Source organism: Sander vitreus, chromosome 14 (assembly GCF_031162955.1).
Source record: "Sander vitreus isolate 19-12246 chromosome 14, sanVit1, whole genome shotgun sequence".
In the NCBI taxonomy this organism is placed as follows: domain Eukaryota; kingdom Metazoa; phylum Chordata; class Actinopteri; order Perciformes; family Percidae; genus Sander; species Sander vitreus.
Genome location: NC_135868.1, coordinates 21,266,496 through 21,290,843, shown reverse-complemented (window position 1 = coordinate 21,290,843; position 24,348 = coordinate 21,266,496). Strand labels below are relative to the sequence as shown.

The window sequence follows — 24,348 nt, the reverse complement described above, 5'->3', positions numbered from 1 at the left end:
CCTAGGTAAGGATTACTACCCAGTCCGTTGCAGAGTATGAGGGAGTGCCATGCTAGCAGCTAGGTGAGCATTATAACGTGTGTTACAAAGTGACGCACGTTCGTCACGGAAGTAAAGGCTGGACTACAACAGAGCTGTTTGGAGCAGTTTGTGAACAGTGTTTTCTGTTGGAGATGGTAAGTCCCTTTGGGGTGGACTTTGGGCTTTTTCACTTTGTAAACTTATAATGTGCACAAAAAGATATATAACAATAAAGGAAAGGGAAAAAGCATAATATGAGCACTTTAATGCTTATGCAGCCTTATGAATATTTATATTATATGTATTACTCTAGATATATTAGGCTAATGATGTTGCTTTTTCTCTAATGTTCTTACGGCAATTATGTAGCCTATATACTGTATAGCCTATGTTCATATTTTATTAATTCATTACAAATACATTTAAATACGAATTTGCCCTAGGAGATAAAGTATAAGATAAAATAAAGTAGGCCTATCTATCTGGTGCAGTTCATTTTTATATAGGAAGCCTCTGCTAAGTCGGAGACAGTGATCTGAAGGGAGGGGGAGGAGGGAGCGATGAGGCAGAGGGGGGTTTAGTGGGACTCAGACAGACAGCACAGCGGCTGTCCCAAGCTGCGCTGATCCTTCACTCTCCGGCAGCAAGCTGGAGTCCGCCTGCTGCCGCCGCTTTATCACTGGCCACCTGCCTCTCCGAGAATAACACACCAACAAAGCTGAGGGCGAGCACAGCCACAACAAGGAGGCGAGACAAGATACTTGACCGGTTCCTTAGTGCCACCTTTTCGGCTTCCAGCACCCCCCGCTCCTACCCCTGTCCTGCGGGAGGACAGGCTGCGCACCGGAGAGCACTTGGCGACCCGGGTTTGTTGTCGTTACCAGCAGGAGAGGAGAGCCCAGCGACCCGAGCCATAGCCGCTACAGCTCTCATTAAACCGGGCTGTCCCCTCAGAAGAGATACTTGCATGGATGCACCATGGCCACGCTTGTCTGCAGGGTTCAGTTTTTAGATGACACCGATCCGTTCAACAGCACGAATTTCCCAGAACCGACTAGACCCCCGCTGTACACCTTCAGGGAGGATGTCCCACTCATCAACCAGTTAGCAGGCGTCCACCGGCTCCTCAGAGCTCCACACAAGGTAGGATTACCAGCTTGGTAAACAACTCATACTAGACTTAACTTATGTACCATTATGTGTGATAGCCTATATTGCGAATATAGGATTTTTTACAAGGATATATCACAAAATAAAGCAATATAAAAAAAAAATAAATAAAAAAAAAAAACAGCATAAGAACAACCACAAATCTTAATAAAAACTTAAGCCTTGTAAATAGTTTTATTGTTTAGATTCAAATACACATTCTTGTGAATACATAGGTTTAAATCAGGGCTACATCGGATTGTTTTGGCTGCTGTTTTACACTTCAAGCCTACTGCAAATAAACATCCATACCCATCATTCAGAGGCTATTTTGAGAACACATGCAAGCACAACTGATTGGTTCTCCAGCCTGAGGACTGAAACAAGGTTGAAAATGTTTCCTTCAAAGCCCATGGCAACATTACACATGGATTTAATTTGTTTTGGACTAAATATTTGGAATAAATCCCATGCTGGCATACATATGCTCTGTTGAAGAGCCATTGAGAAATATGCTGGATCTCCACCAGCTGTAAGAGACCTTGAAGCTGATTCTAACACTTTGACCTCTCTTTTTGAGGAGGCTAGAAATAAGAATAAATCCCTGTCTCAAATTAAATAATCATTTCTTATTTCTGAATATGTTTTGCACTCTGTCGCAGTGACAGGTGTGCAAAGGCAGTGCAACCAGATAACTGTGGCAGTCAGTGAAAGCTCTGGTTCCCAGCGAAAAGCCTGAATCACAGATGATCAAATTTAGTGGCGAGTCAGATCACCATGTGTGTATGATAGAGATGTTCATTCTTAGTGAATTTCAGTCAATTAAATTCAATTAAAAAAAACACGTTCCTTAGTGACAAGGGTGAGTCACACAAAAAAAAAAATAGTTGATTGAATTGAAAATAAAAGTGAGACACAGAGAGAAGGGAGTTCCGCTGCTGGCACACAACACTGACAGCAAACCAGCGTTCAACAGCAGAGTGGTTTTCCAGACCAAATAGATCTTTTGCTGCCCCATCTTTAAAAGCCACAAAACAAATGAAAAATGTCCCACAGCACAGAAAAGCTCATGATTACAACCTATACACAGACAGATGGCACAGCCTGCGTCCGTGTTTGCAATTTTGTTCACATCAGTAGGAAGCCTGTGCACAATGGCAACTGGATATTCTGCTTGGATTATAGGGATGAAACGGAACGGTTGCAAATTTGCCCGTCAGACTGTCCAGATCTAAAAGTTGGTGTTGAATGTTATTATATTATTGGAAAATGCCAAAGCTAGCAAGCGTTTGACAATTTCCTGAGCCATTTCTCAGTCTTTCTTTGTTAAAGCAGCCTTTCTCTCTTTTTGTCTTAACCACTTGTGCTCTTCTCTGAGAAAAGCCTACTGTATTATTATGTTGTGATGGTAGAACTCTGTGTATGGCTGGCGGCTGCGCTGCATGTAAAGTATAGGTCACTTGTCCCAGAATTCCTGCGGCCGAGGGCCTGGATCCCTGCAACACTTTGTTCTCCTCACTTTGGGTGCCGTGGTTTTCCTGACCTCTTCCTCCAACTCCTCTTCCACCTCTCTGACCATGCACCAGTTTGTAGAGTCAAACACACACACACACACACACACACACACACACACACACACACACACACACACACACACACACACACACACACACGGTTAGGCTAAATTGCCAGGGCTAAATCAGTGCATCACTGGTTCGTTTGCATGGGATATGTCATTCTATCCAAACTGCTAAACAAAGAAGTTGCTTTTGATTCTCACAGAATATATTATCACTTTTCAAAGTTGAACATTTGAATGTTAAAGTGTAAAGATTAGTGAGTAAAGCACGAAGACAAGCAACCCCTTCAAAATGATGCATAGATGTCCAGCTCAATGCAGAAGTCTCAGCATCAGTGAAACAGCCACAGTTTTGCAGGGGAAAAACTCCCATTCCTCTCAAAACAACAAAGCCTACACTTCACAGCTCAACTTGTATTTCATTACCAAAGGCTTCCCATTAAAGCACCATTGGGAGATTTAATAGCCGTGTAGAACACACCCTCCTCCACGCTCTTTAAAGAGCCTACTCCTCTGTGGCTCTGATTTTGACACAAAAAAGTTCTTAAAAACTCATCGTTTAAGTTACGTAAGGTTATTGTTAAGTGTAGACCCACCGTGATCGCCAGCAGGCTTGGTGTTGTTTTAATGTGGAAGTAATTACTCCCCTACCCCCACGTTTTTGTTCTTTTGATTAAATGAGTGTAAAGTATATACTAGCCAGCCACTAAGTGTATCCCTGGCCCGTCCCGGAGCCTTGAGTGTGAAGAGCCTGTGGTTCCTTCTGGAGCCACCTCTCTGCCGGCTCCGTCCAGCATGATGTGTTTTGTTATGTTATTACTAATATTACCCAAGCGAAGTGTTTTAGGAAAGAGACACCCTTTGGAGGGGGAGCTGTTAATGTATTGTGTTACAGAGTGGTCCGGGGCTCACTTCTTCTTGCTCTCCAAGCAGTATTTGTATGATTGAGTAATGTGTGTAGATAAAGTGGAGCAGCAAAAGAAAGCAGCTGGAGGTTTGGCTCTGTCTTGGGATGTGTGTTAGACAGAATGGGGGGATTTTCAGAGAAATAAACAAAGCCTCAGACAAAGATCACTGTAATTAAGTAAAACTGGAATATTGGGAAAAAAAAAGAAAAAAAAAAGCTGAATAATGTTAGCGGATTAGGCACAAGACATGCTTTTGTCTTACTGCTACATAAAAAGCGGGGCAGTGGGGCAGGGCATGATTAACCCCCCCGACTACAAAGATGGCGCTTAACATTTTTGCAATAGAATGCTCATGTTTTCTTCTTAGTTCATATTTTTAGCCATGCTAGAAACCAAGCAGGCTCTGGGGAAGGCAGAATTGGTATGATAGTCCACTACTTTGGCTCAGACTAACTCAACTATTAGATGGATTGGCAAAACATTTTGGATTGACATTTGGCATGCACATTCATGTCCTTCTTAGGATGTAGGCTAATGTACCAGCTTTGGTGATCCCTTCCATTTTGTATCCATCCATCAGCCCCAGCTGTACTTTATGTTTAGTGCTAATTAAAAGTAAGATGTGAACTTGGTAAACATTACACCTACTAAACATCAGCATGTTGTCACTGTGAGCATCCTGCCATTGTAAGATCAGCTTTTAGCTTAGTAAAGGTAAACGTCCACTCAAGGTCCACTTACTATCTTTTTATTTGTCATTCTCATCTTGCAAGACGCTTCCTTAAATTTTCCCTATCTCGTCTATATTACAGTGGTCTACCTTGTAAAATATGGTTATGTTGACAGTATTTTATTTGGCTTTACTGACTGAATTTCAACCAGGGATGTGTCTAAGAACAATGTGTTTTGCTTTGCGGATTAGCTATTTGGCACAGATGGATTAATGTTGTTGTGAGGGGGGTGAGGGGAAACTGGAGCAGAACCCAGACTCACCTCATTTGCTTATGGCTCATAATTCCTTCTTCTAAGCTTGGAGTTGCTTAGTGTAGTACTGCAAAGTTCATTGCCATATGGATGACAGTCAGCTTCTCCTTTGCAACACTTTGGCCTTGACAGTAACCCCCCCTTAACTCCCAGCCCCTGGATACACCCACCCTTGAGCTCCTGTGCTGCCTCAGTGCAGAGTAAATATAGCAAGGTTATATTTATGCTGCGAGTCCATCCGACAGTCCGTCTCTCTGAGAAGGAGGGACAGAAAGAGAGCTGCAGCAGGTCTTGTGATTTGCGGTCTCTGCTGGTCAGGGAGTGTCGTCATGCAGCCCGCCCCAGACAGCCAGGGGGCGTTTGGCAGCACACCAGAGGCTCGGTTAGGCCTAACGATGCTATGGAGGTGCTAAATGCTAATTCAACTCATGACTCTGATCTCATTCACCTATTCATACATCAGCAGCTTTAACAATCAGTTGCAAAGCTCATGGCTTATTGTAACAATAACGCCATGATGTATGTTACTTTTTATGAGTTGTTGCTGGGATGGCTGCTTGCACCTGCTATCAACTTGTGACTGTACCCATAAACATCAATGCCAGTGGTGTGCAGATATATTACTGTGCACCTGGTCTCAAACTCAGCAGGGTTTCTCATTACACAGCATAGCGGGTCAATTCTGACTTAGGCCGCTCTGCAGTGCTACCTTAGCTCATGCCATCACAGATGACATAGGCGCAAGATTGCTCTGTTCTTGAGAAGTTCATGTGCATAAATGTACATGTGTAAATTAAGTAGGTGGGGATGACTGTGATTGCTCTCTCCACAAACATACAGAGACTTAAATGTGCTGTAGCTTCACTTTGTACACAATTTAAAAAATGTTTCTCACAGCTGGTATTTTAATGCACTAAAAGTTTTCTTTTTTTCTGTTTCCCTCTGGTTTTGGTTTCATGTTCTGCAGCCTTTATTGCTACGTCTCTACTAGTTAATTCCCTTAACAGCTTTGTAATGCTGAAAGCAGAGCCACACCGCATATGGCTCTCCCCCTTTTCATGGTTCACTGTACACACTCATGTTGAAATCCTTGCCCTGTAAACTGACTTTATGTTACGTGCTCAAATTGTTTCAAAAAAGGGTGTGAAACACATGCAGAGACATACTGTACAGAGTGATTATTTAAAAAATAGTGGGCCCGGAGACCAATGTCATTCCTGTGGGTGGTTTATGTACGTACCAAGCGCTCAATCATATTTTCCATTCCTAATTGCAATTTTAAGTTGTCCCTTAGGGTATACTCAGTTTAACTCAGTTAAATCCAATCCAGTATCTTAGTTCAGGTCTATTTCATTCATTAAGACTTTTGTGTTCAAAATATTTTTTCATTATTTTCCATAGCTTGATGACTGCACACTGCAGCTCTCCCACAATGGCACCTATCTGGATCTGGAGTCCTCTCTGGCTGAGCAAAAGGACGAGCTGGAGGGCTTTCAGCAGGATGACACAGGGTGAGACTGATTCACATTTATACCCTGTGAAACGTATCAAACTGATAAACTGATACCATGTGCCCCCCCCTACACACACACACACACACACACACACACACACACACACACGCGCACACACACAAACAAATCTTTTCAAAAGTTTCTCCATTCTTGTAAAATCGGAAGAATCTCAAGCTGCTGGATATGGATTTCTTGGAAGCACAAGTTCATGGAAAGTATGAAGTGTTCTGGAAAGCAGGACAGATGTGCCCTCCCTTCCACAGCTACAGCTCTCTCACTGTTTTTATTTTAATTTATTTATATATATATATATATATACACACACAATAATTGATATTCAGATTTTCGTTGTGACAAAATGTTTCAGTGTACTCGCTCTAGAAGAAACAGCATTTTAACTTTTTCATCTCCCACCGCGGTGTCTCACTTTGGCTTAACAAGAGAAATGGAAAATGAAAATCTGCTGCTATGGCTCTGCATTTTGCTCAGAAAATTGTATAGCAGACGTGGTAAGCCACATAACATTAGATCCTGACACACCTTGCCTTGTGTTCAATTTAGCTAGTAGATTATGGCCTAAACAATAGCCAAATATTTGGCCTTTTCTGTGTAAAATAGCACCTCAGTGTTGCTGTTGCCACGTGTAACATTATAATGATCAAATCTGTAGCTATGATAATTAGCTCTTTGTAACAATTCTAAAAAAAAACTCAAAATGTATATAAGAATTGCAGCAAGTCTTGACTGAGGAGTTATAATGTAAGTTACTGAAAAGAAATGACCAAATAATGTAATAGCCTACATATTTGTTTTGTTTAAAATGATGTTAGTGTTACATAAAGTTAGTTATCTTCTTTAGTACTATTGCTAGCCGCACAAATTCTAGCTAACGTTAATTAGTTATCTTCAACAGCGTCTTTTTTCTGTATGCAATGTTAACGTTAAATTAGCAATTACAATTGGCGAACTAGGTTTAACATAGCTAACTTACGTTCTTATTATACATCCATGCACAGACATCCATGCATAGACGTTACTAGCATAACGTCATAGGCGTCGATTTCGGTGGGGACGGTGGGTATCAAAACAGAAATGTGGTGATGATTGATCGATATTAAGGTACATAAAACCACGTTAAGCTTTTTCACGTTATGACTTATGAAGCCCATGAGAACCGCGGGGAGTCAACCCACAGCCGCTCTGCTGCCCTGCTGAAAATGTGAATCAGAAACACCTAATGTCAGATAACGTCCATAATAATTGGAGTTTGGGTTCGATTTTTTGACAGTTTTCAGTGGTTATGAGGAGCAATGCGAGAGAGAAATTTGGTGATGATTGATCGTTGTTTAGGTACATTAAACCACGTTAAGCTTTTTCCTTACATAGGCTCTAATGAAGCAGAAACGCTTAATGTCAGATAACGTCCATAATAATTGGAGTTTGGGTTAGATGTTTTGACAGTTTTCAGTGGTTATGAGGAGCAATATGAGAGAGAATTTGGTAATCATTGATCATTGTTTACGTACATTAAACCACGTTTTTATTCATTAGTAAGCTACAGGACAGCGTCTTTCAAACCATGACCATATGACAATAACCTTATCAGTGGTTGTCACTACCCGATGTGAATCGAATGCAGATGTGAGTTGCGCATGCTCAGATGTTAACAGTTTGTCATAACGCCAAGGGATCCGGATCCGGCAAACGATTTAGCAAGGGGGTAAGCCTCTCTCCACAGCGTGTACCTCCTATGGCGCCATTTTGATGCTAACAAGCACTCACCCGCTGTTAGCATTCCATTGACTGCCATTCATTTTGGCGTCACTTTGACAGTGAATAACTTTACATCTGAAGCATTTAAAGACTTTATTTGTCCATTGTTTATTTCTAAAGAAACACGAAAATGTATAAAAGGCTCCATTACCTTGTATCTCACGTTATGGCTCCGTAACAAGCGTTTTTATAAAAATAGGCTAACGATTGTGTCATAACCATGCAACTTACTGTCGCATAGTAGAGGAATTACCATATAGTACAGGAGAAGCTCGCAGGCAGTTTCAACTTACATTAGCTGTTTAAGTTTAATTACTAATGTTAACTAGCATTTTAGTTAGCAATAATTAGCCTCTGCCTATGTTATCTCCTTACATATACCTACGCTCTCCGTCTCTGCAAGATTGGGAATGATTGAGATTTCTCTTGGCACAGCTACCAGAAGACTTACAACTTTCAGACACGTTGCTCACGTCACATCTACGTCTTCAAGCTCAGTTGGAGGCTGCGCAGTAACGCTCAGCCCTCACCAGAAAAGTGCTTCTAATAGCCTTCACTGGTCTCCGTCCAGAGCAACGGGATCTGTTGGTCCATTTCTTTAACTGTCTATGTGTTTTAGCTATCTATGATTGTTTGATTGCTAACGTTAGCTCAAAACGCCATTCAAGTGACAGCCTTTGTTGTGTTTGATTGGTAACTTGTAGCCAGCAGTGAACGAACTTCGTTATGTAGGTCCATTTTTGTTGTATTGACATTACAGAAGTCTCTCGTTAGCAGGTTCTTGTAGGCTACTTCAGCCTCTAATCTAGAACTGACATCAGGGATCATGCCGTGAAAATGTAATGTCTTACGCTAAATAATAAATTACTGCTATGTAATGTACCTATCTCATTATTCTGTGGCTAACATAGACTGTATATATTAATATATATAGTCTATGTTGGCTAAGAAGCAAAACAGATCTACGTGAAATTTGGTCACTGTCGCAAAGTGACACATGCGCAACTCCCATCTGCACTCGACTCACATCGGGTAGTGACAGTGGTGAGTAAATTCCTAGTAACGTTACAAGGGCGCCGGGAGAAGTGGACCAAAATTATGTAGTCCATGCCTTTTTATGATTATCATCAACCTCGTGTTTGTGTAGTTAAATAAACACTTAAGTTCACGTCGCTGTTACGCCCGGAAGACACAGCTGGACGGAGCCCTGCAGACAGTTGCACAAATTAAAATGAGAGCGTATCTCTAGATGTGCAAGGAAAAACGTTCCTGACACCCTCTCGAAATTATTGAAACTTGTTAACCGTGTTGCAATAAAGAGGTATTTGTGGGGATACAGGGATCGCGGATTAAAAAATAAAGTTGTACAAAGTGCCCTAAAGTGTCCAAGTAAATGTCGCAGTATCAAAACTAACGTTAGATACTGTGTCTTTAATACCGTTATTGTGAAGACTGAGTCACTTTAGATGCATTTTGTTCTCGTATGTTAGCTCCTACATAAGTGAGAAAGCATTGTGATGTAGAGCTCTGAGAATTACACTGAGATGGCAGCTGTTAACTGGATGCATATGTACAGTAAGTGTGTGTGTGTGTGTGTGTAGAGTTGTGGTAGGCTAGGGGCAGCATCATGATAAGTGATAGCAGACGACAGAGCCAGGTTGTTATCTGTGTCTGTTTGTGTGGTTTCCATGTATACATACATTTTTTTGTCAAAGCATGTGTGTGTTTGTGTCTTTATTATGTGCCTGGTAAGCCATGTGACAGGTGTATAAAGGTGTGTGTGTGTTTCTGAAGTGGTTTAGATCTTGGGGAACTGGTTGGATTGGACAGGCCTGTCTGTCATCCAACCAAGGTCATACTGCACTGACTGTAGGAAATGAATCACACATTGGGTCGGGTTTGACACTTTCTTGGCTATACATCACAAAGGTTGATGATGGATGCTTCAGACTAAGTCTGTTCTGTCCTCCCTCTGTCGAAAGAATACTATTTATATAGTGTCAAAAATTAGTAAACTGGTCATACTCAATATCTCAGCCTTACACCACACATTTACCTGTGCTTTAAAGTCAGGCAGTTAATGACAGCTGTTGTAAAATTTTAAAGGCATAGTGGTTGTGAATTTTGTGATTGACTAGCTGTGTTGTTTGTCATAAATTCATATGTACTGTCTTTTCCCACTGAAGCTGCAGCTTCTCCAGTCTCACAATAGTCATAATAACGTTGCCTTAATGTGCATGGCCATTCAAATCTGCTTGTCTGTATCACAGTATCATGGTATATTTTAATAGTATATCATTAAGGCTTATTTTTCTTCTTCTTTTTACTGACAAGCCTGAACTGTAAAACTAAAAATTGCCTTTCACTGAAGAATGTGTTATAATGAGTAGATTGGTGTAAAGTGATTTTCACCCAGAATTTATGTTCCCTGCCATCAAAAATGTGTTGTGATTCCAGCTGCGGCGCGACACTGCTCACCACAAACAAGGTCCTCTGGTGACGAGGACAGCTCAAGAGTATGCTTTCACTAAAGGAAAGTGAAAAGAAACATTGGGAGCAAACTGCTGTAGATTATGATGCAAAGTAACCAAAGTCCCTCCAAGCCATTCAAGGTGTTTTTGTATCATTTAAAATACTATGTTGAAATAGTGATTTGAAAAATCAAAATATAATGAATCCTATCTCTCTTTCACTAGTATTGTTAATCCTAAACAGCCCTTCTCATCCTCACAGTTAAATTATATAATTGAATTTTCTTTCACATTCTTCACACTGTTCTCTGACTGGCCGGAACCCTCACTCTCCCCAAGTCTCTGTCATTGTCACACTAGTCTATATCGACGACGCTCCACTCCTGGGATTGTTCAGGTGCCCACGGAAATTTCGCCAGATGTCCCTCTTTTTCGGCCGGATGTCCGTCACGTTCCGCTTTCTTTGTGTTTGGAATTTTAAACTCCGGTGGATTTTTAAGGAATATGGTTAACTGCTCCGTAGATCTCTGCAGGGTAAATCCAGACCGCTAGCTAGACTATCTGTCCAATCAGAATTTTCTGTTGCACGACTAAAACAACCTTTGAATGTACACACGTTCCACCAAAACAAGTTCCTTCCCGAGGCTATTTTGTAGAGGCACCGTCATTGTGTCCGGGGCTTAGCACTGCCCATGACGATTGTGATTGGTTTAAAGAAATGCCAATAAACCAGAGTCCGTTTTTTCCCATTCTGGAATGCTGTGTCGACTAGCCAGACCCTCCTCTGCAGCGCTGTGGAGATAGGTCTGGCAATGCCAGATTATTAACACACAAAACATTATCAGACCGGTATGGCAAAAAAAATTAATTTGCAAGAAAAACAGTTTTATCAGCATCTCAGCAGATTGTGTTAACATTTTGCTCTATTTCCGAGCAAAGCTGATAACGCAGCTTAACAAAAGGATAGGAGGCCAGCTGGTCTCTTGTTTGGGTGGGTGTTATCCTTGCTGCACGTTATGCATAACTGGTGTATTGCAGCGGTGTGTGTGTGTGTGTGTGTGTTAGCAGAGCAGTGCTTTCCCTGCTTGAATTGGATGCTATCAGCATGTTAGTGATGCAAGTCAGTGATTAGAACAACTAAGGCTACGAGAGAGAGTTTGAGTTGCTCTCAAAATACCATCATAATTTACCTTTTATGTGTGCGTGGGATCATTTTGTTTTCCCACTGGAAATATGCTGTGTATGAATGTGTGCTCAGATGGCACGGTGGTATGTGGAGGTGTGTGTGTTGTGTCTGCTCCTGCACTTTTCGCTCTGTCCTCAAGGCTCAGATGTGTATCAGGATAGGGGTACAGATCCAATGCAGGTCACTGTTTGTTTGCACTTTTCCCATCCTGTCAACTGCCTCTGCATTGTAAAAAATGTCCATCATAACATGTCATTGCCTCATATTTTGTCTTATGAGCTAATTTTAATTTGCCTTAAAGCATTAGCCAACGCCGTTTCACTTGTTGCAGTAAATTCCTCTCTAGAATTAAGTGTGAATAACTCGTGAACAAGACAGATCACTCCACTAATGCCAAGAAAATTACACTTGATTCCAGAAGTTAATTAGGTTTGGCTTTAAGTCAAATTATTGTGCAGAAACTAGACAACATGCTTAGTTGCTTTCATAAAGATATTCTTTTGCTTCTTTTGTTGTCAGGTCCAGAGGGAAGAAGCATGGTATTATTCTGCGGACCCAGCTGACCGTCCGAGTACACGCTTGCATTGGTGAGTGCTGTGTGACATGTTTATGTATGTGTTTAACATAAATTTCTCCCTGGACACACACATGCCCCGTCAGACACATCAGCAAGCCTAAGAACACATTTTACTACACGCTTAGATGGCTGTCAAGGGGTTTACACATGGTTCATGCTGGGCTGAGACCTGAGACCTCCCACTCAGAGGCAGGTTTGACTGCTACGGTATGTGAAATTTCACCAAGTTCAACGTGGTATTGTGATCATGTCAGTAAGCTTCTCCATGGTTTAGAGAGAGAAAAGCGAATGGAAGCTTTTTATGTGTGTGTATGTGGCTGTAAGTGTAAGCTCAGTTTTTTCCCCTCTGGGGCTGGTGAAGTTTTCACAGTGGGATGTTCTTAACTCCTCCCAGTTTGTAATGGTGAAGAGGAGGGAGGGAGGAAGAGACAGAGGGAGGTGTGAGTAACATTGAAAGTTATGGGGTGCTTGAAGAAAAAGATAGCCGTACGAAAGGGACAATATGTTATGATAAGAGTAGGAAGAAAGAAACAGTAGGAAGAAAGGGAGGGAATGATTGGAGATGGAGTTGAGAGGGTGACACACTGTCAAACAACACAGAGCCAAACACATCCTCTTTTTTTAGTTTGGAATTATAGATACTTGACCTTTTCATTTTGTACTACCATCACAGTTCACAATTTCAGTTTGTCCAATAGTTTGGTTTTGTACCTGCAAAAGTAATGACATTACCATCAGTCTTAGCTTTTATTTTGTTTTTAGTGCTATTTAACAAATGTTCGTATGCAGAACATGCTAAACTAAGATAGTGAACGTCATTATTTCAAAGCATCACTGTGCCTACATACAGCCTCACATAGATTTTGTGGACTCGTAGTATTGTACTGTAATATACAGAAAATTGTACATTTTACTAGGGCTGCAATTAACGATTATTTTTCATAGTCGATTAATCTGTCGATTATTTTCTCGATTAATCGATTAGTTGTTTGATCTATAAAAATGTCAAAACATGGTAAAAAAATGTGGATCAGTGTTTCCCAAAGCCTAAGAGGACATCCTCAAATGTCTTGTTTTGTCCAAAAACTCAAAGATATTCAGTTTACTGTCACAAAGGAGAGAAGAAACTAGAAGATATTCACATTTAACAAGCTGGAATCAGAGAAATCTTATTTTTTTTTTTATAAAAAAATGACTCAAACGATTAATCGATTATCAAAATAGTTGGCGATTAATTTAACAGTTGACAACATCGTTGCACCTCTACATTTTACCTTTATCTAGCACAGTTGCCAGAACTGGCTACTTATCATTTAAGATTATTCGTAATTTAGCCTTACAGCTTTTTTCAAGATTTCATTTTCTCACTCTGACATTGCATTTCTTGCCTACTGGCTTATCATATAATGTACAGTAGGTCTATTTTAATGATCTAGAAGAAATAATGTACAGAAAACACATGGATGATTTTAGTGTCCGTTTTCTCTTTACTTAAACGTAAGTTGGCCAACAGCCCATTCATATAACAAGTGATGTATTCCTTTTTCTGTCTGCAACTCACTCTCTTTATATCACCCCGCACTTTGTCTGCGCTCGCTCCTTTCCTCCATGACTTGTCTGCATGGTCAACATTCTCCATGCCAGTGATAGCAGTGCTAATTCTGGATCTTAGAATCAGTGTCCCGGATTGGTTGAGAACGTGGCGAGGTGAAAGGTCACTAGGTGTGGGACTTATGGTGTTATGGAGAGAAAACGTGCACATAAAAAAAACACCATCAGTTTCTTAATTTAGGATTTGACATAACTTACATATTCACAGTGCAGTAATACAATGGAGAAGAATAGAGTTAATAAGAAAATAATAGTTGATTCTAAACTGTATATTGTATTATCATACAAGTCACTTTTAATTTTGCAACATGCTGTAAATAGCAGTTCGCATTTACCCAATCTAAGGGCCATGAACCCCGGAACTTGCCCCATATTACTCTCCTTTAGTAGATTACTGTGGACATATGGTTCCTGTCTTCTTTAGACTGAGGGCTCTCTTTAGTCCCACAGACAAGCTCTGCTGTTACTGGGATGAGATAACCTGACCCGAGTCTGCAGCCATCTGCTGCAAACATATATATATATATATATATATATATATATATATATATATATATATATATATATATATATATATATATGAAGATGGGAAAAGGACATTTACAATAACTTCAAATGCACCACGAGGCTGTAGTTTACCAGTTTCATTGAACGCACCGTCTGTGTTGTTTCTCCGACGGCAGCTGCAGATTGTTACATACCGGTGTTGAATCCTCTACAGTAAAACACAGTCACACTTTACACCGTTTAGCGTTAGCTGTCAGCATTTTAACCGTGTTTAATCCAGCTACTAGCTAGCGGTAGGCTAACGTTAGCTGCTGTTGAGTATAGTGTTAACTAGCGTCACGTGCAGTGGGGTTTGTGTTGCCGGTATCGTCTTCAGAGCATCAGAGAGAAGCGCAGACATATCAGTGGCGCCAGATTTCGGTAGCCAGGGTTGGCAGGAAGATTTTTACAAGTAAATGTTCCAATTAATAATCCAGGCAGAACATTCTCGTCTCCCTCCTTCATTTTACAGTCCAGTGGTGGCTAGAACGGCTCTGGGTCAAACGTCAATATGGAATAGATTAATCTGCGTTATTTTTTTTTAACGCGTTATTTTTTTCTCAGATTAATTAATCGAAATTAATGCGTTATTTGACATTATATGACAGCCCTAATAAATATATATATATATATATATATATATAGATAGATAGATAGATAGATAGATAGATAGATAGATAGATAGATATATGTTTGCACATAAACAAGCATAGCCGGGCTATATTTGCTTGTCTTGGCATAATTAGAAAAAGAACTTATAAGAACAGACTCAGACTTTTTATTGGAGAAAAAGGCTGCCTTATCACCATGTAAGATGCATTTACTTTTGAAGGGCATAAGTGAAACTTGAATTTTGCCCTTTCAGCATGGCACAGATGCAAAGCAGCAACCAGATCCTGATTGGAGTTCATAATGCAGACTGGCACTGTGTAATTCTGCTTACAAACATAAAATCATATAGCGTCAGCGAGTCAGAGCGACCCATTCACTTTAGAGATGTACTGACCATTTTCTACTCCTCTCAGCGTTGCTTCAATGAGTCGGTTCAGCTATCTACTCATCTGCCAGTTTTTAACGCTCTCTAATCCTTCCGGATCCTTGACTTCCAAATTGCCTGAGTAGTGGGCTAGTGGTCAGCATACTATCCACTAAATTAAAAGTCTGTCACAATCAAGAATACAAATTGCTTGTGGAATCAAGTATCTGTGACTTACAATTAGTTGGTCAGTATAGTAGGATTGCATGTCATGACCATGCCACATGCATGATCATTATTTGGTTTATTTGGTTTACATTTTCCTACAGTAATCTTGCTGTCTTTATCAGCTTCCAGGTTTGATTAACAAGGATCAGTATTTGATTGTATTAAGGTCAAATGTTAGGGAGATCTTAGGGTCTGCGGACTTCTTCAGTCGTTCACTGATCTTCTTCTAGTGCCACAAGGTTGAAAAAATCAGTGTAGCTATGAGAAACACAGCTCTCCATTGCATTTCTTGGCAGCGCTGCTAACGGAAAGATCAAATTACATTCAGGCTTGCCATTTTGGGATTATGGATGTTCTGTGATGTGCGTATGTGTGAGTGAGGGTTTGATAATGTGTGTGTGAGTTAATGAGTTTTTCTGTTGTATATGAAAGGGAGAACACATCGGCATGGCCAGCGTAGCAGTGACTTTGTCTGCTGGTGTAAGCACTACTCTGCAGGCAATGTGTCTGCACTGGAGAGGCCTTCGTGGCACTTTAATGATCCAGCTCTGCTCAGTACTCACTGCGTTTGGGGGCACTGATTGAGGTCAGTTTAACAGGAATGTATCAGGGGTTTTTTTCGCAGGGCAGGTGTCCTGAGTGAACAAGGTTTAGCCTAAGCCTCATCATTTTACCCATTGACTTTAACATCTCTCTTTCTTTTGTTCTTTTGCCCCTCAATATCTACTTGTGTGCCCAGTTTCCATATATTCGTTCCCCTTCTCTTAGTTGATCCTGTGGTCTGCAGTCCCGTCAGAGTGCCAATCAGAAGCCCTTGTTTAAGGGTTAATTTTAGCAGTTTCCGTCGCAGCAGAGTTGTTGTAGGGCGTAGCTGATGGGTGGAGAGAGGTGGTTCAGGGGTGGGGGTGAAGTGAAGGTTGTTATCTTTAGAAAGTGTTGACAGCACAGAAACATGCGAGGAAGGCAGCACAGTGCTGAACCTCTACTCACTTAATGTGAGAGTAACAGGAAGCGAGAGGGGCGAATGAGGGTTGATTGTGGAAGATAGAGGATAATTGGAAGGAATAATGTTGATAGGTAGTACGAGACTAGAAGTCTACAGCCCTGCAAGCAGCATCAGTAGTGCTCATTACATCCCGCAATATGAGAGCGTCAAACCAGTTATCTATTAGGAATGTGAGTTTGGTAAGTGTTATTATGTGACTATGTATGCATCTTTCTTCCTATTGTAAAAGAGCAGGCAAACAAATGGATCATCCTCTTCATCTCTAAATGTGCAATAATGCAGTTGAATATTTTTTGCGTAGTTGAACATTTTTCCTTTCAGTGTCTCCAGAGGAAAAGTCAATGGGTCAACTAAAACATGATTTATCATCTGGGGACCATGACAATACAATGAATACCCTGATCGATACTAGATTTCTGAATACCGATATTGAGAGTTTAAATAAAATCCCATGACAATCTCATGGATTTATAATTTTTTCATAACATACTAATATATACAGACATTATTATAAGGATCCCTGGCTGATTGATGTAGCTCCAGATAATATACACAACGTATTTCACAGATATGCAGTCATTAGTTCTTGAAATACCTTGCCTTTATCTGTACTTATAATATACTATACTACTACTACTACTACTACTACTATACTACTATACTATACTATAATAATATATAATATTTTGATCTGTGAGTGACGCCATAATAAAAGGTTAGTGGGGTCACAAAAAATGTTAGCAAACTGTTGCCTTTTCTAAACAAATACAATGCAACATTAGCATTTATTTGGAGTCATATTTCTGGCCACCTGGTGAACTTACGCATACAAGCAGTCATACAAACTATTGTTAATTTTAAACATTGATTATAGCCATTGTAAGTATTATATGCTGGTTGGTTTTTTTATGATCTTCATAATCTATTACTCTAAACATAACATAAAAACGAAATACAAGACATTCATATATAGACACATTAATAAATGTAAGTCAAAAGTTAGCAAAACATTTAGGATTAATGATAAAACCACATATAAAGCTGCACTGGCAATCTGTAATTTTCTCATTTGTACACTGTTAAACTGCACATTACAGAATCCCAAAGCTTTCCCAGCCTCTCCTGAAGTGAAAGGCTATGCAGTAATTAAATACAGTTTAAGTGATCAAATATAGAGAGGGTATGCTATCTGACAGGTAAAGCTCCCCGTAATGAGTTGTACAGCAGGTGAAACAAAAGAGCCGTAGTGCAGAACAAAAGACCTTGCATGTGTTTTGGAGCCTGTTCAATCCCTTGGCACTTTCCTCTGGAATTTAGCCCTTTTTAAAAAAAAAAAAATAAAAAAAAAAAAACGTGGCTTTTCTACTGTTGGATTTCTGCGACCCAATTATCCGTCTCTAATCACCCCCCATTGTAAAAAAGAGGCGGGGGCCAGAGGTTGAGGTGGAGTGAAGGTTGACTTTCTTTGATTTTTTTTCAGTTTGGGTTGTTACATAACAAATTAGCTTAGCATTAACTTAACGAAAGAGTCTAAGATTGTGTTGCCCTTGTCTTCTTCTTGTCTAAGTTCCAGTTGTATGTTTTTATCCTGCTTTGATTGGACGAAAAAGTAATAATAGACCACTATACAAAAACAAACGTTTATAGTGACTGTATGTATGCACTGTAAAGCAATATTTTGAGGATTTGATGGAATCAGTGAGTTACACAAATCCATATCTCTGTAAATATAAGCTTACTGACATGGTGGTCTCTAGTGAAAAAACAATAGTCACTATTCAGTATTGCTTCAGTCACAGGGGGTGCAGTGGTAGTGACAGCAGTCTGGCTGTGAGATGCTGCAGAAAGAGATGGCTACAGCTGGTTCTAACAGTGATTTACTGTGTTGGTGTCCCCCCGCTGTGGGAGATAAGGCCTGGTAATGGCATGGTGTGACAGGGAGATAATACTTGGTGATGTCCGGGTAAGCTGGGAGGGGGCAGTAGTACATCTGTGGCTGCGCAGTTGTAAAACTCCAGACATATTATATGGTTTTCCTGACACGCTGCCCTCTAATATCTGTGCTAACCTTAGCCAACATGCTCTAACTACTTTTCAATCTGGTATCATTTCCCCTTCATCCTCTATTAATTACATTACTTTTCTCTACATTGTCCATTTGTCTCCAATTCTCCTCCACGTCTCCTAACTAAGTTTTATTCAAACACCCTCACCACTTCTGTTGTTTAACCCCTGCAACCTCTTTCTTTTCCTGGCCTGCCCGCTCTGATCTCTAAATCTATATTTACTCTGTTCAGCTTCACATAGGCTACTGTTCGTGACTCTTTGTGCTCATAGACACCTGTGGTTTTGGCTCAAGAAATTGTGCCTTATGATCTCTCTGTGCACATGTGTGAGTTAAATAGGATCACTTAATCTGTTTTATCTGTGCACAGCCATGATATCTTCCATGCAAATGTGTGTTTGTGTCTGTATTTTGTTTTCACTATCTCATCATTAACTGAAATCGGCTGTTATGCATTCAGAATACAGGACGCCCTGCTCTCTTTTCATCTGTGTTTCACAGAGAGAAAGAAGGAATGAAAAAAAACCCCACTCAAATAGTTTCCCCTCTACCCTCACCAGCAGCTGAGACCCGGAGGAGCGACTGAGAGCATTGCGCCCACATGAGTCATGCCTTAGTTACTGCTGTGGGAGACGGAGAGATGGGCTGATGAGACATTAGGGATGGAGGTGTAGAGCAGTGGAAGTGGTGGAATAACTTAACAGTAGCTGCTGTAGAAAAGCCCGTAACACACATCTATCCTGTAGCTGTTCTCCATTCCTACTGCAGTAGCACTCTTCAAATTGTCTCTAACTGTAAATAACGTTCCCTCTTGCTTTCTTACAGTTTAGTAGTAGATCAGGTCAGAGAAGAGGACCCTGGTCTAAACAAAGTTCAATGTTCTCTGTTGCAATATGCCGTATGCAGATAGAAATAACAACTGTGCATATTGCACTGCTTACCCTCAGCTGTCAAGCTTAGCAATTATATATTTTTGGAGTAAAACTACAATGATTATTTATGGATTCTATGGTTTTTGCTGTGTAATCCTGTTGTGTGTTGCAGCTGTGTGTCTATTGTCACCGTGATCAGTTGCTGTGGTGTGGTGGATCCTGTGTGTTACAGTGTTGTGCTCTCTGTGGATGTGGCGGGGTTTTCCCTGGGCTCTAGTTATGCTGACAAACATGAGCAGCCCAACTGTTGTGCACTGGCACAACACATTGCTGTGTGTGTGTGTGTGTGTGTGTGTTTGGCTGTGTGTGCGTCTGAGTGTTGTGTCTGGGCTTGTTCATATATGCAACTGAGTGTGCCTGCACAAACCTCTGGCTGGTCTGTTTTAATCATTTTGAAACTATTACATAATGCAATAAAACATTACAATTACCACAAGCTAAACATCCAGAACACACACTGGAGAATCTGCGGGCTTGGCATCTTATCCAGCCGTGGGGTTTTAGAGATGATGGGTTTAGGGGATGTGTGGAGAGAGACGGGAGAGGGATGATTTCCAGGGAAATGTTAAAACACTTAGGGAAGGAAACACAAGGGAAAAATAAAGCAAGGAGGAAATGCACCTGCCAGACAGCAGCAGCAGTTGGCCAGCAGCTCCACAAGTTATTTCGTAGCTCTGTGGACCGCCAACTTACAGGTGAGGAAAGTGAAGAAAGAGAGAAAACGTTGCCATGGTGGTACAATTCTGCTGTTTTCTATTAAGTTTAACACACACTGTGGTTCTTCTATATAATGTGCTTCTATTTTGGGGTTCCAGACCAGAAAGGTTAGGGAATATTGCTTTGGCAGTTTAATTTAGAGAATAACTTGGCTGGACTGATGAGGAGTTAACTTAGCTCCTAACCCCAGTACTTTTTTTTTTTAAAGAAATGAAAATTGTAAGCCATAACCAGTGCAAATCATGCTCTAGTATAAGTCCAACCTGAATAAATGCTTTCTGTAGTTTTATACAGTGTATCTCAGTTTAGTTTATCTGCAGGTTAATTTCCAAATTCATGCAGAGGTTAGGAAAGAGGTTAGGCTTAGGAAACAATTTTGCAGCCCACTTTGTAGTTATACGTACTCTTATATTATACTGTATCATACCCCCCCCCCCCCACACACACACACACACACACACACATACTGAGTTAAGGGGCCTTTTATCTGATACAGCCTCTTCTCTGTCTGTAACAGTACTAGAACTCCCTCATACAGTAGCTTTTGTCATATCTCATTGTGCCTTCTATATTAGGATCACACAGAAATAAACGTATACACACACACACACACACACACACACACACACACACACACACACACACACAAGCAAGTGAGGAGTATAATAACAGGCCAGTGTGCTATGAGTCAGAGCACAATTTCACTCAGCTAATCCACTCAGCAAGCAGCACATATCCTCCAATGTCTTCAATGTTTACTCTCGCCGTGGCTGCTGTTAGTCTTACTCTGGTTTCTCCGTTTGTTTCTACTGTGTTTGCCTTTCTCACTCTCTGTCTTTTCTCTCTTTTATGTCTGTCTTCCTCTGTCTTCTTTGTCAGGCTCCCTTTTTCTGTATTCTCAATCCAGCTAATTTATTCGGATGACTGGCCATCAAAAACACTGCCAAAGTGCATTTTCAAAGCCAATAAAAGAGCAGTTTAGACACTTAAACTACCTTGAAATGATCATCATTATCAGCATTATTACATTGTAATACATAAGCAATAGTGCTCATTGTACTTATCCTTAACCTAAATTGAGAGCTACTGTAGCTACACAAAACTCTGGTTTTGTTTAAACTCTCTGCTTGTCTGATGTTTTTCCAGTCTTATTTATGTCATTGCACATGCCCAGTGAATCCAATCAATTAACAATGACATCAGCAGCAATCATGAGACGTGAGAGAGTGAGACAGAATGGCAAAAAATGAGAGAAAACACTGGATGCTTGTTTCACACATGCACAATTGTTTGTGGGATTGAACACAACAATATTTCCCACATTCAGCTTTTGTGTCTGGTTGCATGCTGCAGAGAATCAGGTCACCCTTTATAACAATGCATTATCACAGATAAAATGCAATTACAAAGCAACTCCTTCACATAATGTCAGTTGCATGCAAAAGTTAGGCAAGCATTGAATGAAAGGAATTTAAAAGTGTTAAACCAAATCTATATACAAAGCTTTTGATCATTCCAAAGTTTTGCAGCTTTTTTCTTTTGCAGTTAAAGAAATAGTTTGACATTTTCCTCACTATTTAAGTCATATTTCTAATAGCGAGCAGTTATTTCGTGGAGACAATGTCTGGTGGTGGTAGCGGAGACTTCAGGAAATATAATGTGTTATATAGTGAGCTGTAGAGGTGCTAGTAGGTGCTTTTAGTTACCTTTAAACGGAGCCAGACTAGCCCGTTCCCTCTGTTTACAGTCTTTATGCTAAGCTAAGCTAACCAGCTGCTTACTGTAGGTCCACATTACTGAGTAGTGTGGCAAGAGAGCAAATATGCTTAATATAAGGATGTTAAAAGAAATGCCACCAACTGGACATTGTTTTGGGAACAGTATTTCTACTACAGTATTTATGAAAAACCAAACCACCCAGTATTTTTGCTAGGAAGGATATAGTGAAAATGTCTGCTAGTAAAAACTAGCATTACAATAATACTGTGACAGAGACACAGCAATCATCTCCACCATAGTCTTATTTGTTTATGATTTTTATAAAAGTGCCCATATTATGAAAAAAATCAAACAAACTTTGAAAGAAAACCATCCACGCTGTTTTGAGTGAGATACAGGTTTCTGAATGTGTCCTGCCTTCAGTCTCCGGGTGAGCTGTTAAAAATCTGCACGGCTTTCTACATAACTTGCCGAGACGAGGGGCCTAGGGGGCTAACCGTTAGCATGCTAGCTCGTTCTCAATGGCAAAACAAAAATACAAATACAAAATAAATTCTATAGAACTACTTACATAATCCTGCCTTGTACAGACCAAAGTTGGAGAAACATTTAGCTAGCTCATGTAAACCTAGCTACTGCGCATGTGCAACTGACAACAAAGATGTTACAGAAGTTGCGAAGTTTCACTCTGTAGCTAAAACAGAGAACTGAACACAGGGTGAAAAGATGAGCTGCAGCAATGTGCAGTACAATAAAAAATATGGTGATTTTTGAAAATTAAACCATGTAAACCTATTCTGATACAATCTCAAATTACAATTATGAACCTGAAAATGAGCAAAATGGCCACTTTAAGGCTTTCGTTAGCTATATGAAGCTTTTGGCCCGTTTTCCAACAGTTGCGTTTACATTGTTTATCAAATCAATCAATTTTACGCAGTTTACATTGCGTAAAATTGATTTCCAGAAAGGATACAAGAAAACAAACTAATAGGAAAAAACTGCAAGCCATTTTTTTAACTTATACAGTGTAATATTGTACAATATCTTAAAATATTAATGTGAGTATATAATGAGTCATCACTGACTGTCCTTTTGGATACAGTGTAGTAAGTAGTCTGTGTGTGAATATAGAGCAGTACTGTAGCTGCCTGTCATGTTTTCTTACGGGGCCTGTAAGAAAAGCTGGGTATATTTGTGTTTGTGTTGTGGCTAACTATTCCTGTAGGTGTGTGTTCGTGGACTAATTCAGAGGTGCCAGGGGCATATGAGGGGCACAGGGCACATTCTGGTCTTGGATTATGTTGACTCGGGACATGCTGTGTTTGTGTGTATTTTTATGTGTTTGCATGTGTTTATGTGGCAGTATGTTTTCCTGAAGACACCTGCGTCTCAGCTTCTTTCACAGCTGATGTCCTTCATCAGGGTTCAAGGTAACAGTCTGGAGGTGTTTAACTGTGTGTTTGTGTCTATATATAGGTATGCTGTACGTACTGTATATCAGTGTCTTAACTATAAAATATAGCAGCCATTTCATTCCACAGCGTTGGATTTATGGTAATCATATAAAAGTTTGTTTTCATGTACTTCCAAATGTTTCCATACGTTTGCATTTAGGCCTCTGTCGTTGTACTGTATCTGCCTGAGCACGTGGGCTCATGCTTGTGTGGGTATGTCTGTGTCATTTCTGAGCCTAGTGTAATCTTTGTCTAGGTCCGTCTCGGTCCGGACTCTTTAAATCTCATGAATCCTACAGTGAAACCTTGGAGGTCTCACTCTCTTTTTCTCTCTCTCTCAGACAAATGCATGCACACACACACACACACACACACACACACACACACACACACACACACACACACACACACACCAAGCTCATGGGACCTCTATCGTCATCTGTACCATCAGCAGCCTTCAGTACTCGTACTGTAGGCCAAGACCAACAGACCAAAATAGACAGTCACAAAATAACTGAGTTACACTGAGCAGTCTTGCCTTTGCTGCCTGCCAGCCTTTCCTTTTCACTTCACTTGATATGAGACTGAAATCATGCATTATTGTCCAAACTACAGTATATGCGATTATGACAGATTGATGGAGTATTTATTCTTTTAACTACAGATTAATGGACATGCCACTTCACACATATGTGCACACAAGAAGAAAATACCACCCAACTGCAGTTTGGACATGGGTACTGATACGAAGTGCAAACCCTTACTGAGAAATACAAAAAGCGTAATATTAAGACGTCATTTAATTGCATTGCATGAGTTGTCCTAAAACAAGTGAAAACGAATCTGCCGGAGGTGTGAAGTTCCTTGTTTGAAACAAACGTTTATGAGTTGTTCCTGAAACTGCATTTGAAATAAATGGAATTGTATCA

At 40.3% G+C, this 24,348-nt stretch overlaps 1 protein-coding gene across 2 annotated transcripts in view; it reads left to right on the top strand.

Moving 5' to 3' along the window:
* Positions 1–615: 615 nt before the first annotated feature.
* Positions 616–24,348, top strand: part of fhod3a (formin homology 2 domain containing 3a) — a 61,282-nt gene continuing 37,549 nt past the window's right edge. For both annotated transcript variants that reach the window (XM_078267497.1, XM_078267496.1), the window contains exons 1-3: positions 616–1,164; positions 6,043–6,152; positions 12,105–12,172. In XM_078267497.1, coding sequence (XP_078123623.1) covers positions 1,000–1,164; positions 6,043–6,152; positions 12,105–12,172 — 343 coding nt within the window. In that variant the 5' untranslated portion in view covers positions 616–999. The remainder of the gene's footprint in view (positions 1,165–6,042; positions 6,153–12,104; positions 12,173–24,348) is intronic.